Source organism: Podarcis erhardii, assembly GCF_964252035.2.
Source record: "Podarcis erhardii genome assembly, chromosome: 15".
NCBI classification, from domain to species: Eukaryota; Metazoa; Chordata; class Lepidosauria; order Squamata; family Lacertidae; genus Podarcis; species Podarcis erhardii.
Window position 1 is genome coordinate 24,181,337 of NC_138505.1, and position 12,126 is coordinate 24,193,462.

The 12,126-nt window shown below is 49.0% G+C and overlaps 1 protein-coding gene across 3 annotated transcripts; it reads left to right on the plus strand.

Moving 5' to 3' along the window:
* The first annotated feature begins 3,791 nt into the window (after positions 1-3,791).
* Positions 3,792-11,413, plus strand: RHBDD3 (rhomboid domain containing 3). Of its 3 annotated transcripts, none has more exons than XM_081841956.1 (6): positions 3,792-4,000; positions 5,136-5,296; positions 7,268-7,660; positions 7,809-7,983; positions 9,856-10,138; positions 10,906-11,413. In XM_081841956.1, the coding sequence occupies exons 2-6, from the start codon at positions 5,140-5,142 to the stop codon at positions 11,170-11,172; spliced, it is 1,275 nt and encodes a 424-aa protein (XP_081698082.1). In that variant the 5' UTR covers positions 3,792-4,000; positions 5,136-5,139; the 3' UTR covers positions 11,173-11,413. The 3 variants fall into 3 exon arrangements, with proteins under 3 accessions (XP_081698082.1, XP_081698080.1, XP_081698081.1); XM_081841954.1 differs by lacking the exon at positions 3,792-4,000 and adding an exon at positions 4,015-4,624 and having other exon boundaries at positions 9,856-10,173; XM_081841955.1 differs by lacking the exon at positions 3,792-4,000 and adding an exon at positions 4,650-4,808.
* The last annotated feature ends 713 nt before the right edge of the window (positions 11,414-12,126 follow it).

Here is a 12,126-nt window from a genome sequence, read left to right on the forward strand (position 1 = left end):
TTTGTATTTATCGTAAATTCAGCTTGGAGTCAAATAAGTCAAAAAGAGAGCTAGGGGAAACATGCGGAGGAGGGGAGCGGTAGAGGCTCTTTTCGCGTGGAATAGCGTCGGACGCTCGCAACCCCCTCCTGTTGAGCGGATGGTTCCGTCCGGGAGGCTTTAGGGATCATTGTCCAAGAGGCAGAGCGATTGAAAAACGTCGGGCGGGTGTGTGTGAGTGACATTAGGGAAGGGGGCGGGCTCTCTGGGAGGAATTGCCCAGAAGGTGATGGGGGGGGGTAGGGTAAGCGCCTTTGAAAGTAGAGAAAATGCCTTCGTTTATCTTCTTTGCTCAACATGGGTTCCCCACCCCACTCCCTACTTTATCCTCACAACAGCCCTGCGAGGTAGGCTAGGCTGGGAGGCAGTCCCTGACCCCCCAAGCCACCGTGTTTGACATGCCAGGTGAACTAGTCCCTGGGAGGCCAGGGCTCCATTTCCCCTTCGCCTTGAAGCTCACTGGGTGGTGACCTTGGCAATCACTGCCTCTCAGCCTAACCTACCTCTCAGGGACGTTGTGAGGTTAACATTGAGAGGAGGGGAACTATACGTGCCAGCTCTTGGGTGGGATAAGGTAAAGGGACCCCTGACCATTAGGTCCAGGCGTGGAGGACTCTGGGGTGGCGGCGCTCATCTCGCTTTATTGGCCGAGGGAGCCAGCGTACAGCTTCCGGGTCATGTGGCCAGCAGGACTAAGCCGCTTCTGGCGAACCAGAGCAGCGCACGGAAACGCCTTTTACCTTCCCTCCGAAGCGGTACCTATTTATCTACTTGCACTTTGACATGCTTTCGAACTGCTAGGTTGGCAGGAGCAGGGACCGAGTAACGGGAGCTCACCCCGTCATGGGGATTCAAACTGCTGACCTTCTGATCAGCAAGTCCTAGGCTCTGTGGTTTAACCCACAGCGCCACCCACGTCCCTTCTTGGGTGGGATAGGAATACAATAAATAATACAATTCCCAGTGGCCCCTGCCTGCATAGCCAGTGGTCAAGGGTGATGAACTTGGGAGTACAACAACATCTGGAGGGCCACTGGTTTCCCCTCTGGATTACATCAGTAGTTCCCCACCTTTCCCTCCTATGGACCACTTGAAAATTGCTGGAGGTGTTGGCGGACCCCTAAGCAATTTCTTTTCCTGTTGTGAGCATTGCAATACACTGGAGCTTGATCCTGCATAGTTTTAAATAACCTACTTTTCTGTGTATAAGACTAGGTTTTTTTACTTTAAAATGATGTGGAAAACTGTGGGTCGTCTTATACACAGTGCAATCTCCCCCCAATTTTCTTAAATTGGAGTCCCTAAAAATAGGGGACGACTTATACATGGGGGTGTCTTATACACAGAAATATACGGTATATTTTTACAAACATGCTGTGGGTGAAATTCACGGACCACGGTTTGGGAGCTCCCGGATTGCACCAGCCTGCCACTTTACTCTGAGTAAAGATGGCCAGGATGCAGCGGCATTTTGTTACATTATCCAACACATCTTTCAGTATGTACAAACCTTAAATATCTAGAAGATTTGGTGTCTGAATCTAGTTATTTATCATAGCCTTTGGCCTCCATAGCGGTCTGTTCAAAGGACGGGGGTCCTTAATTGCTATCAGCAGCAGGAAGTAGCTCTCATTTGATAATGTCCATTTCAAAATAATGCACATCAATAATGTACATTTCAGAAAAATGTGTACGCATTTTTGATGCTCTTGTGGGGATGGCAAATCACAGCTTGTAGATGCAGTCTAGTAGGTAAGGCAATGATGGAGAAACTCCGGTCGGCTCCTCCACGATCTCTGCAACTCAGCAAACACCCAGTGGGAATTTAAAATGGAGCCTGTGCCTGTCTGCCCACCATGTCGTGGCTGGGTCCCCAGCATGGTCCCATGGCAGCCATTTTGAATTGTGCCACATACCTCATGGCAGCCATTTTGCGGCTGTCTCAAAATTCCAGATGTGCCCACTGGCTCCCAAAGTTTTGGAAGCCTGTGCTATCTCTCCCACTGCACCTGAGTTCTGAGTCTCTAACCACCTGGAAACCCTGATGGCACCCAGTGGGTGTCACCCAGCCGCAGCACCCTCCCAATACCTAACAAAGCTGCCCTGTTCTTCCACCTCATGAGTTTCTTCTGTCCTGTTCCTCTCCTTATTTTCCTGACTTTTTAAAGCATTCCCCTCCTTGCACACACCTTTCTATGTAGTTTCAGAACGATTAAAAATGGAACTGTTTTAAAAAATATTGTCATTTCCCAGGAACTCAGGCCCTACATACAGTCCTGTACAACACAGTTTTTTCACAACGAAACATCCCCCACAACTTCCGTTTTGGAGACCCCAATGTGATGCTAGCATATTTCTTTATGACATTTTTTTTAAAAAAAACCAACAACACCAAAATAAAATATAGATGATTATGTGTTATGCCATCAACTATCCTGTTGGGACTGGCCTTTCATTTTCTGGAATGTGTTTGGAAAGGGAACTCGGATTTGACAAAACAATGAAGACACCTAAAAACTTTTCCAGTACAGTTGCAGATTTCTAGTGTTCTAGCAGAATGGAGTTGTTTTCACTGTCTTGCACCCCATGTTAGTTCTATTCAGAATAGACACATTAAAAATGGACCCAGGTTAGGCATGCCCATTAATTTCAGTGGGTCCACTCTGAGGTCTAGCATTAGGGCTGCTAAATAACTGTGGGGGTTTTCTAAAAAAAAGCCCAACAACTTTTGGGGTGTGTTGTTTTCTCTTAGGAGACAGGAGCTGTGTACATGCTACTTATACTAAAAGTATATGTCTTTCTCCATAGAATCCTGGGAGCTGTAGTCTGTTAAGGGCATCCTGTCAATGCTCAGCACCCTTAATGAACTACAGTTCCCAGGATTATTTGAGGGAGGAGCCACATGATTTAAACATATATTCTTCATTGGCGATCACTCGGTAGCCGAGTAAGATTGTCTTCCATGAACACAGTCTTAACAGTGAGTCCATCTCACCATGACAAGGTGATGATCCCGCGAGCAAATTTAGAACGCATGGTGCCTAGGGCAGTCAGAGGATGCATACACGGAAATCAGTTTTGCACTAGCATCATGCTCCATTTTGGGAACAACAAAAAAGTCGCAACCCCACCATTATCTGCTGTTTGAGGCTTGTAATCCAAATGCAGCCTGGAGTCTGGAAAAGTGATGCAAGCGTGGGGTTTTTTGGGTTGTTTTTTTAAGCCCATTGCTGAGAAATTGAAGTAAGCAGGTGATTAATTAAGAACTGAGTGACTGCACTGTTTAGCTGCTTAATTCCTTAACCCATTTCCAGGACAAGAAGGCCACAGAACGAAAGGTGCTTACTTCTAAGTAGGCATAAGAAGAGCCTGCTGCTGGACCAGGTCGGCCCACCCTGTCCAGTACCCTGTTCTCGAGAAGTAGTGAAAAGCCGCAATCAAGAGTAAAGCCACTCTCCCCTGCTGCGGTTTGCAGCAACTGGCACTGCTGCCTCTGCGTGTGGAAACAAGAGAACATAGCCATTGTGGCTAGTTGTAAAATTGTCCTCTTTTAAAGCCAGCCACGTTGGCAGCCTCGCTGCTGAGTAAGCAGTGCCGAAAAGGAGAGACTGAGTAAACCAACTCTGCACAGACCAGCAAAACGAACAGAGAACTGAAACTCATTCCTACCCACCCTCAAACAAAAAAACACCACTAAGGACTTTGCAGAAGCAGATGGGATCTGAGTTCTAATCCTGCCCCCACGCCCGCCCCGGAGATCCTTAGTTTCTGGTTCCTCTTTAGCGACGCTCCCTTGCCTCGTTGCAAAAGCATGTGCAAGTCGTAGAGGATCAGCGCCGACCGGCCTCACAGATCCCAAACTGCCATGTCCAAAATGGCTGCGCGCTGGTTCTTTTCTCCCGGCTAACGAGCTGCCCATCCGGCCGGTGCAACCCCATGCACGCAGCCAGCCTTGCGCTTGGTAAAAGAAAAAGGAATAGGGGGGAAGGACGGGGGGGGAGTGTTCCCCAGTTTTCTCCAAGCAATGTTCTTGCCCAGTGGGAAAGAATTGCAAAGAGCAGAGATTGAGGGTGAGAGGCTGCAAATCAAAAAGGAAGGAAGGAAAGATCTGGCTGCCTTCATCCCCGTCGTGATATGCTGGGCCGGTGGATCTTGTAAAAAAATCTTGGATCAGCTCAGGCATGCAAGCTTTGCTCCCAGAAATTATCTCCTGCGCAATCGTGAAAGGCGCAGGGATCCTCTTTTGCATATGCCCCCCTTAAGTTATGTCATTTGTGTTCAAAACCAGTTGCAGCTTTTTCAAAATGCCATCCAGTTGCATCCTGCAGCAGTGAGTTCCATAAGTGCCCTGTGCATCGTGCATGCTTTTTGGGGCTATTCCGAACCAACTGGGTTTCACTCTACCTGGGAAGAAAAACTGTGTTCCAGCATTGGTGAGGGACAAGCCTCTCACCTATAAGACCTTTAATCGCAGGATTGTGAGGCATCCAAACCAATCGAATGCAGAGTTGGGCGTGCACTTTGACAACCCAGGGCCTTCCCGATCTTTTGGCAGCTCCCATCAATCAGTTGTGGTCCAGGAAATGTGAGGAGGCAGCCTTGGACTGAGTATAGGTCCATCTAGCTCAGTATTGTCTACACTGACTGGCAGCAGCTCTCCGGGGTTTCAAGCAGAGAATGCTGCCAGCCCGACCTGGAGTTGCTGCTGGGGGAATTGAAGCTGGGAACTTCTGCATGCAAAGCAGATGCTCAGCCGCTGAGCTCGGTTGGTGAGGGCTGACTCAGGATCAGGCCAGAGCAACTTGCCACAGCTCAGTTGCCCTGTGGCCAAATTCATAATTGGGGTAATTCTGACAGGTTAATCTGGGCAGTCAGCAGGAGCCATTAGTTAGGAGCTACAAACCTGAAGTTCCCCCGTCGCCCCCCGCACATTTAGTGCCGTAAATGTGGAAGCTCCACAAATCCCAGAGTCTTTACTTAGGTGTACACTCCTCTGAATAACCAGTGATTAAAAGCTTTAGCAAATGGATGGCTTCTCGCCTTCTGGTTTTAATATAACCCTGACACTTTCTCCCTTGTCTTTTCCTTCCCCTTAGGGGCATGCTGATGAAGAGCCTTTGGACCAGGCCATGGGGGTTATGGCGCCCCCCAGTTGCATCCGTCACCCTCATGGTGCTTCTCTGCTTATTCTGGTTGACGGGCGTAGACGAAAGCTTGGCGTTATCGCCCACCCTCCTGCTCAGCAGCCCTTTCCAACGTAAGCTACCTGAGGTTCCTGCCCCCTGGCGTGTTGCGTGTTGCCTCCCTAACCGTTCTGGGCTCCTTGGGTCCAGCACACCACTCTCATCCCACCCCCTGGAATCCCATGTGGGTTTTTATTGATACAGTGGTACCTCAGGTTACAGACTCTGCTAACCCAGAAATAGTACCTTGGGTTAAGAACTTTGCTTCAGGATGAGAACAGAAATTGCGCGGCGGCCCCATTAAAGTGGTACCTCAGGTTAAGAACAGTTTCAGGTTCAGAACGGAACTCTGGAACGAATTAAGTTCCTAACCCGAGGTACCACTGTACAAACTGGTTTTATCCTGCCCCCCCTCGAAGCCCAAAAAGGCTCCCATGCTAACGACAATGTTGTAGGTCCGATCCCCACATGGGACAGCTGCTTTGCAGGGGGTTGGGCTAGATGACACTTAGGGTCCCTTCCAACAGGATTCCAGGGCAGCTGACAGCTGTCAACAACCAGTCAGTCCCTGCTCTCTGGGGGTTACGATTTTCAAGACTTGACAGAAAAGGGATTGTGGGGGGGGAGAGAGCATCCACCCCTGTTTCTTGGTTACAGAATTCTTGGCCATCACGATGTAAACTTGCTTCTGCTAAAAGATGGATATTGATTCAGTGGGATGATAATAAAATGCCCCCCCCGGCTCCCCTTGAACAATGGCTAGAAGACACAACTGCTCTTGCAACATACAAATGGATGGCTTTTAGATTTGTGTGTGGGCAAATATAATTATATTTGGAATGCCTTTATAAAAAATAATAATCACGAGGGCTAGTTAATAATTTTATACTTGTTAGAATAATTGTGCACGGTGGCCCATTGTGGGTGCTTCAACTGAGATTCCTGCATTTCAGGCGGTTGTACTGGATGAACCTTGAAGGGAACGTTCTTTCACATGTGGTGGACTTGCAAAACGATAAAAGAGTATTGGGAAATAATCCATAATGAACTGGAAAAAAATGTTTAAAAATACTTTTCAAAAAAACAACAACCACAGAGTCCTTTTTGTTGGGGATAATTCAGACGGAAATTCCCAGGTGTCAGAAAATGTTATTTATGTGTGCCACTACTGCAGCCCATGTTTTATTAGCCCCAAAATGGAAAACGAGCCAAGTCCCAACTAAAGAAGAATGGCAACTTAAGCTGACAGAACATGTGCAGCTTGTGGTCTTACCATATAGAATAAGAGAACAAGAAGAACGTACCTTTAAAGAAGATTGGAAAATGTTTATTGAATACATGGGGGGAAATTGTGTACACTTGAAAACATTGGCAGCTTTAAGATAAATTCAACAGTGCAAGTAAGTTTTGATGGATGTCATAATGGAATACTGAATGGTTTAGTTTATGTAAAATATGCAGGGATTTAGAATATGATGCAAAATGAACCATGGAGAAACGAGAAGGGAAGTCATTGATATTTTAAGGCTGTTTAAATGAGTACAGTGGTACCTCGGGTTACAAACACCTCAGGTTACAAACACTTTGGGTTACAGACTCTGCTAACCCGGAAGTAGTACCTCGGGTTAAGAACTTTACCTCAGGATGAGAACAGAAATCGCGCGGCGGCAGCGGGAGGCCCCATTAGCTAAAGTGGTACCTCAGGTTAAGAACGGTTTCAGGTTAAGAACAGACCTCGGGAACGAATTACTGCATGTTCGTAACCAGATGTACCACTGTATTTTAAATTGTAAAACAGAAAAATTAATAAAAATTATATATATAAATAGATAGATGAACCTTGGGGTCCCTTCCAACTCTACAATTCTGTATCCATATATTGTATTTTACCACAGTTTCAAGCACTACCCCCCCTCCTTTTGACCTCCTTTTTACTTTTTTCCACTTTATTTCCCAACCAAAAAATTTCAGTAGGATGAATAATAATGATGATGATGATGATGATGATGGCATGTTGTTAACCACCCCGTGTTTCCTCCCCACAGTGTATCGCCTCATGACCTACTGCCTGTGCCTCACGGAGGCTCCCTTGTTCTTCCTCAACCTGCTCCTCTTTCCGCTGCTGAGTTGGCATCAAGAGCGACGCCAGGGCACTCTGCGCTACCTCCACTCTTCGGCACTTGGCGCTTTCGCCTCGGCCCTCCTCTACCTCCTCCTAGCTTGGCTGCAGGGTGCTCAGGCCGGCTCTGCTGTTGGGGGCTACACCCCCGTTCACCTGGCCTTGCTGGGGTGCCCCCAAGGGCGTCGGAAACAGGGGGGTCCCCGGAAGTGGGCTTCCCCTCCTCTGCTGGCTGCGCTGCTGCTGGGTCTGAGCTGGATTCTCTCCCCCAGCTCTCCTTTCCTCCTGCATCTGAGTGGGCTGCTCACGGGCCTGGCCTGTATCCTTTCCGAAAAGATGGGTTCGGGGGGGGTGTTTAACTGCTGGTTTATGGTGCATCTTGTTGGTCTTTGTGAGAGCAGGAGGTTGGACCGGGTGGGTCCAGCAACCAGGGTCTGCTTAGGCTCTCATTTCCCTTGACGCCGCAGTCTGGGCCGGGGTCTTCTCCCCGCTGGAATTATCAGAGAGACGCCTGGAAAAGCTGCATGGCGGAATCATCTTTAAGACCCTCCTGGGGAGAGGCTCTTTCCTTCACTTTGTCCTGCCCCCGGCAGGACCTGCTGAAATCCTCCCCACTGCCGACCCAGCCATCAGGAGGGACAGGTGAATTGGGAACCCAGGCTTTCTTTGTAGGGCTGGGCAGGTGAAGGGGTTGTTGTTTGGGACTTACAATAATAATAATAATAATAATAATAATAATAATAATAATAATTTTTATTTATACCCCGCCCTCCCCAGCCAAGGCTGGGCTCAGAGCGGCTTACAAGCAATAATAAAAACAAGTTGAATGATTACAACTTAAAAACAAGATTAAAATACAACATTAAAATATTGAAACAATAAAATATTAAAATGCAGCCTCATCACAGGAGGAGAAAGGAAAAAGAAAAAAGAAAGAGGGGAAGGGAATCAAATTGGCTCCAAGCCAAAGGCCAGGCAGAACAACTCTGTCTTACAGGCCCTGCGGAAAGAAATCAGATCCTGCAGGGCCCTGGTCTCATGAGGCAGAGCGTTCCCCCAGGCCGGAGCCAGAGTTGAAAAGGCCCTGGCTCTGGTTGAGGTTAATCAACTTCCTTAGGGCCTGGGACCACTAGGGTGTTGCTGTTTATGGACCTTAAGGTTCTCCGTGGGGCATACCAGGAGAGGTGGTCCCGTAGGTATGAGGGTCCTAGGCCGTGAAGGGATTTAAAGGTCAAAACCAGCACCTTAAATCTGACCCTGTACTCCACCGGGAGCCAGTGCAGCTGGAAAAGCACTGGGTGAATAGGCTCCCATGGCAGAGACCCCGTGAGGAAGACGAGCAGCAGATTGCAGGCAGGGGACATTCCCTGCCCTCTTTGGAGACGCTGGGGATCAAACCTGGGAAACTTCAGATTACAGTCATAGCTTGGATCCTGAACACCTTGCGAGTCAAACGTTTTGGCTCCCGAACGCCGCAAACCCGGAAGTGAGTGTTCTGGTTTGCAAACGTTCTTTGGAACCCAAATGTCCAACACAGCTTCTGATTGGCTGCAGGAGCTTCCAATTGGAAGCCGCACCTTGGTTTCTGAATGTTTTGGAAGTTGAATGGACTTCTGGAACGGACTCCGTTTGACTTCCAAGGTAGCACTGTATTGGGGAATGATTTGTAATGAAATTAAAAAAATGTTTAAAAGAACATCCCCCCTCTAAAGGCCCAGAGGCATTTCTTCTGGGTATGATACAGACAGAGGTAACCAGGGGGCGAAAAAAGCTATTTATGTACGTAACGACTGCAGCTCGGATTTTGTTAGCTCAGAAATGGAAGGTGGGAGAGGCTCCAAAGAGGGAAGAATGGCGGCTGAAAAATGATGGAATACGCAGAGCTAGCAAGCCTAACCAGCAGGGCAGGAGAACAAGAAGAATGGGTATATAAAGAGGAATGGAGAACATTTGCAGAAAAACCATTGTAAGCAAATGAAAACGGTAGCAGGATTATTGTAAATTCAACGGTACAATTTGGATTAACATATAATGGAAAGGGGGAAACCAGACGGAGGAAATATAATACCGCCGTACCTTGGCTCCTGAATGCCACAAACCCGGAAGTGAGTGTTCTGGTTTGCGAACGTTCTTTGGAACTTGAACATCCGATGGGGCTTCCGTGGCTTCCGGTTGGCTTCAGGAGCTTCCTGCAGCCAATCAGAAGCCACACTTTGGTTTCCAAACATTTTGGAAGTCAAAACGGACTTCCAGAACGGATTCCGTTCGACTCCCGAGGTACGACTGTACTCAGTTAATTTTGGAAGTACAAGGAACCATAGAAGGAGAAGAAGGAAAGTCGTTGGCTGTATTGTTCTATTTTTAATTGTGGGGAAATGTATACCTGAAAATATAATAAGTAAATATTTGGGGGGTGGGCAAGTGCTCCACCTCTGCAGGCAAGTGCTCCACCACTGAGCTTCAGTCTTCTTTGGCTCAAGGTCACAGCCTTGCCTATCTTTTTCTCTCTCCCAGGATTCCTCGTTCTCCAGAGTCGCCAACCCAAGCGTTTCCCCCAGCAGATTTCCCTACGCAGCCTCTCCTTCTGGCTTCGCCACCTGCCTCTTACTGGAGTGGAGAAACTGCAGCGCTGGAGCAGGAATGCAGGCAGTCAGTTGCTGCTGGTTCCCTGCCTCCCTTCCCCATCCACCATGGGGCTTTAGGTGCTCCTTTCTCGGCCCTCCAAGGATCCCTGATGGATGAAGAGCTGCTCCAAGCTGGGATCCAGGCTTCTCTGCAGGATATGGCTGAGGAAGAGGTGAAACTTTCCAAATCTTCGGTTTCTTCTCTCCGGTAAGGGTTTCCCGGGGGAAAGTTAAAGCTTCCTTCCTGATGGGGTTTGGTGGGGCATCAGAGAAATGGATACAGTGGGATCGCATCTTGTGTGGGGCTTTGGTTCAAAGAGTTCTGCGTGTCAGTGATTGCAGGTCCCCAAACCCTTAGAGCCAACCCTGTGGCTAGCAGGGGTAGGGGGTGGGGGGACATTTGGTAGCAGGTAACCCCAAGGGGACCAGACGAAAACAGAGCTTTGAAACACTCTGCCTTGTTTCGGAAGGCAAGGCCTGCTCAGCACACCAACTCCGAGAGGCTAGAGATCCTCACGCGAGACCTTCTGGGATCTTGGATGGCTCCATGAGATCTCACATGAGCATCCCAGAGCTGGCATGCTGAGCAGGCCTTGCCCCACAAGCAAAGCAGAGCTTAAAAGCTTTTTTCACCCCAGGTAACCCCAGGCAGACAACAGTCCGTTTCCGAGCACAATTCAAAGTGTTGGTGCTGACCTTTAAAGCCCTAAACGGTCTCGGCCCAGTATACCTGAAGGAGCGTCTCCACCCCCATCGTTCAGCCTGGACACAGAGGTCCAGCTCCGAGGTCCTTCTGGCAGTTCCCTCCCTGCAAGAAGTGAAGTTACAGGGAACCAGGCAGAGGGCCTTCTCAGTAGTGGCACCCACCCTGTGGAACACCCTCCCATCAGATGTCAAGGAAATAAACAACTATCTGACTTTCCTCCCCCTGCCCTTTCAGGCTCCAGCAGCTCCAGAAAATGGGCTTCCCAACCGAGCGGGCAGTTGTGGCGCTGGCAGCCACAGGCCACGTGGAGGGTGCTGTCTCACTGCTGATTGGAGGCCACGTCGGAGACCAAGCCGTGGTGACGGCAGAGAGCCGCTCTGCTCATCGTTAGTGGCCTCTTCCGGGCACCAGCCAGCGAGTGGACAGAGGTTGGCAAGCCAGCCCGAACAGTGCCAGCATCCTGGCAGAAAACCAGCCACGGCCGGTGGAGTTGAGCGGTGATTCACTGTGGTCTCAACTGGGAAGGAAGGAAAGTGAGACCCACCATTGAAGCCAAGGCCATCCTGCTGCTATGGGGTCGCTGCCGTACAGCCCAGCCAGGCTGGTGCATCACAAGGGCAAGAGTGGGATACAATGCACATACATCAAGGGCTGCAAGTCACTTGGGAAGTCCTCCAAAAGGAGACCCAGTGGCTTCTTCCATCCCGTCCTGGGGATTCTTGGAATAACAAAACCAGAGTTTCTCCTGATTGCAGTCATTTTTCCACGCGTTCCATGGGTGTTTGTGGAAACCATCTCCCGAGACGTGTCAGGAGGTGGCGGGAACACGGGCAAAGGCCGCCCCCAACCCATCTGGGCTGCCACACATTAGGCGTTCGTGAGAAAGGGGCCTCTCTCCGTGCCTATGAGCTCTGCCACTCAACTGGGAGTTGTAGCAGGGATCTCAGTTCCGGGGTTCCGAGTTTGAACTAAAGCATCCAGAACTCAAATCTGGGCCTTTCCCATACAGCCACTTTGAAGGGGGGGGCAGGGCATTCTCACCCCATGCAGAACAGACTCATGTCTACACTGTATGTTTAACATACTCTTAAAACATTCAAAGGAATAACAGATGACTGCGAATTCTGCATTGCAAAGGGGTTGGGCTGGATGACCCGTTTGGTCCCTTCCAATTCTGTGATTCTATAACAGTTCCCAGGATTCATGTGTTGGGGGTGGGAGCCACAACTTCCCCCAAATAATCCTAGGAACTGTTGTCCGTCAAGGTGTTCCCAGTGCTTTTTTACTAAACATACCCCTAAACATTTTGTGAATCTTTTGTCCATTTACTGTATTTATTTTCCCCGATTTGAACTATAAAATGGTGAATTTCTTGAGTCAAAATGAGACTTCCCCTAAACGATTTTTTTGGGGGGGGGCTGAGTGTTCCTAACAGCTTTCAGGGCTGTTCACAAG

What these genes read in the sequence shown, in the direction of transcription:
- RHBDD3 (XM_081841954.1), top strand. Translation starts at nt 4,401, where the DNA reads ATGCTTTTTGGGGCTATTCCGAACCAACTGGGTTTCACTCTACCTGGG. An exon ending in TCAGTTGTGGTCCAGGAAAT is followed by an intron (nt 4,625 to 5,135) that starts GTGAGGAGGCAG and finishes CCTTCCCCTTAG; the next exon opens with GGGCATGCTGATGAAGAGCC. An exon ending in GCTGCTCACGGGCCTGGCCT is followed by an intron (nt 7,661 to 7,808) that starts GTATCCTTTCCG and finishes TTGACGCCGCAG; the next exon opens with TCTGGGCCGGGGTCTTCTCC.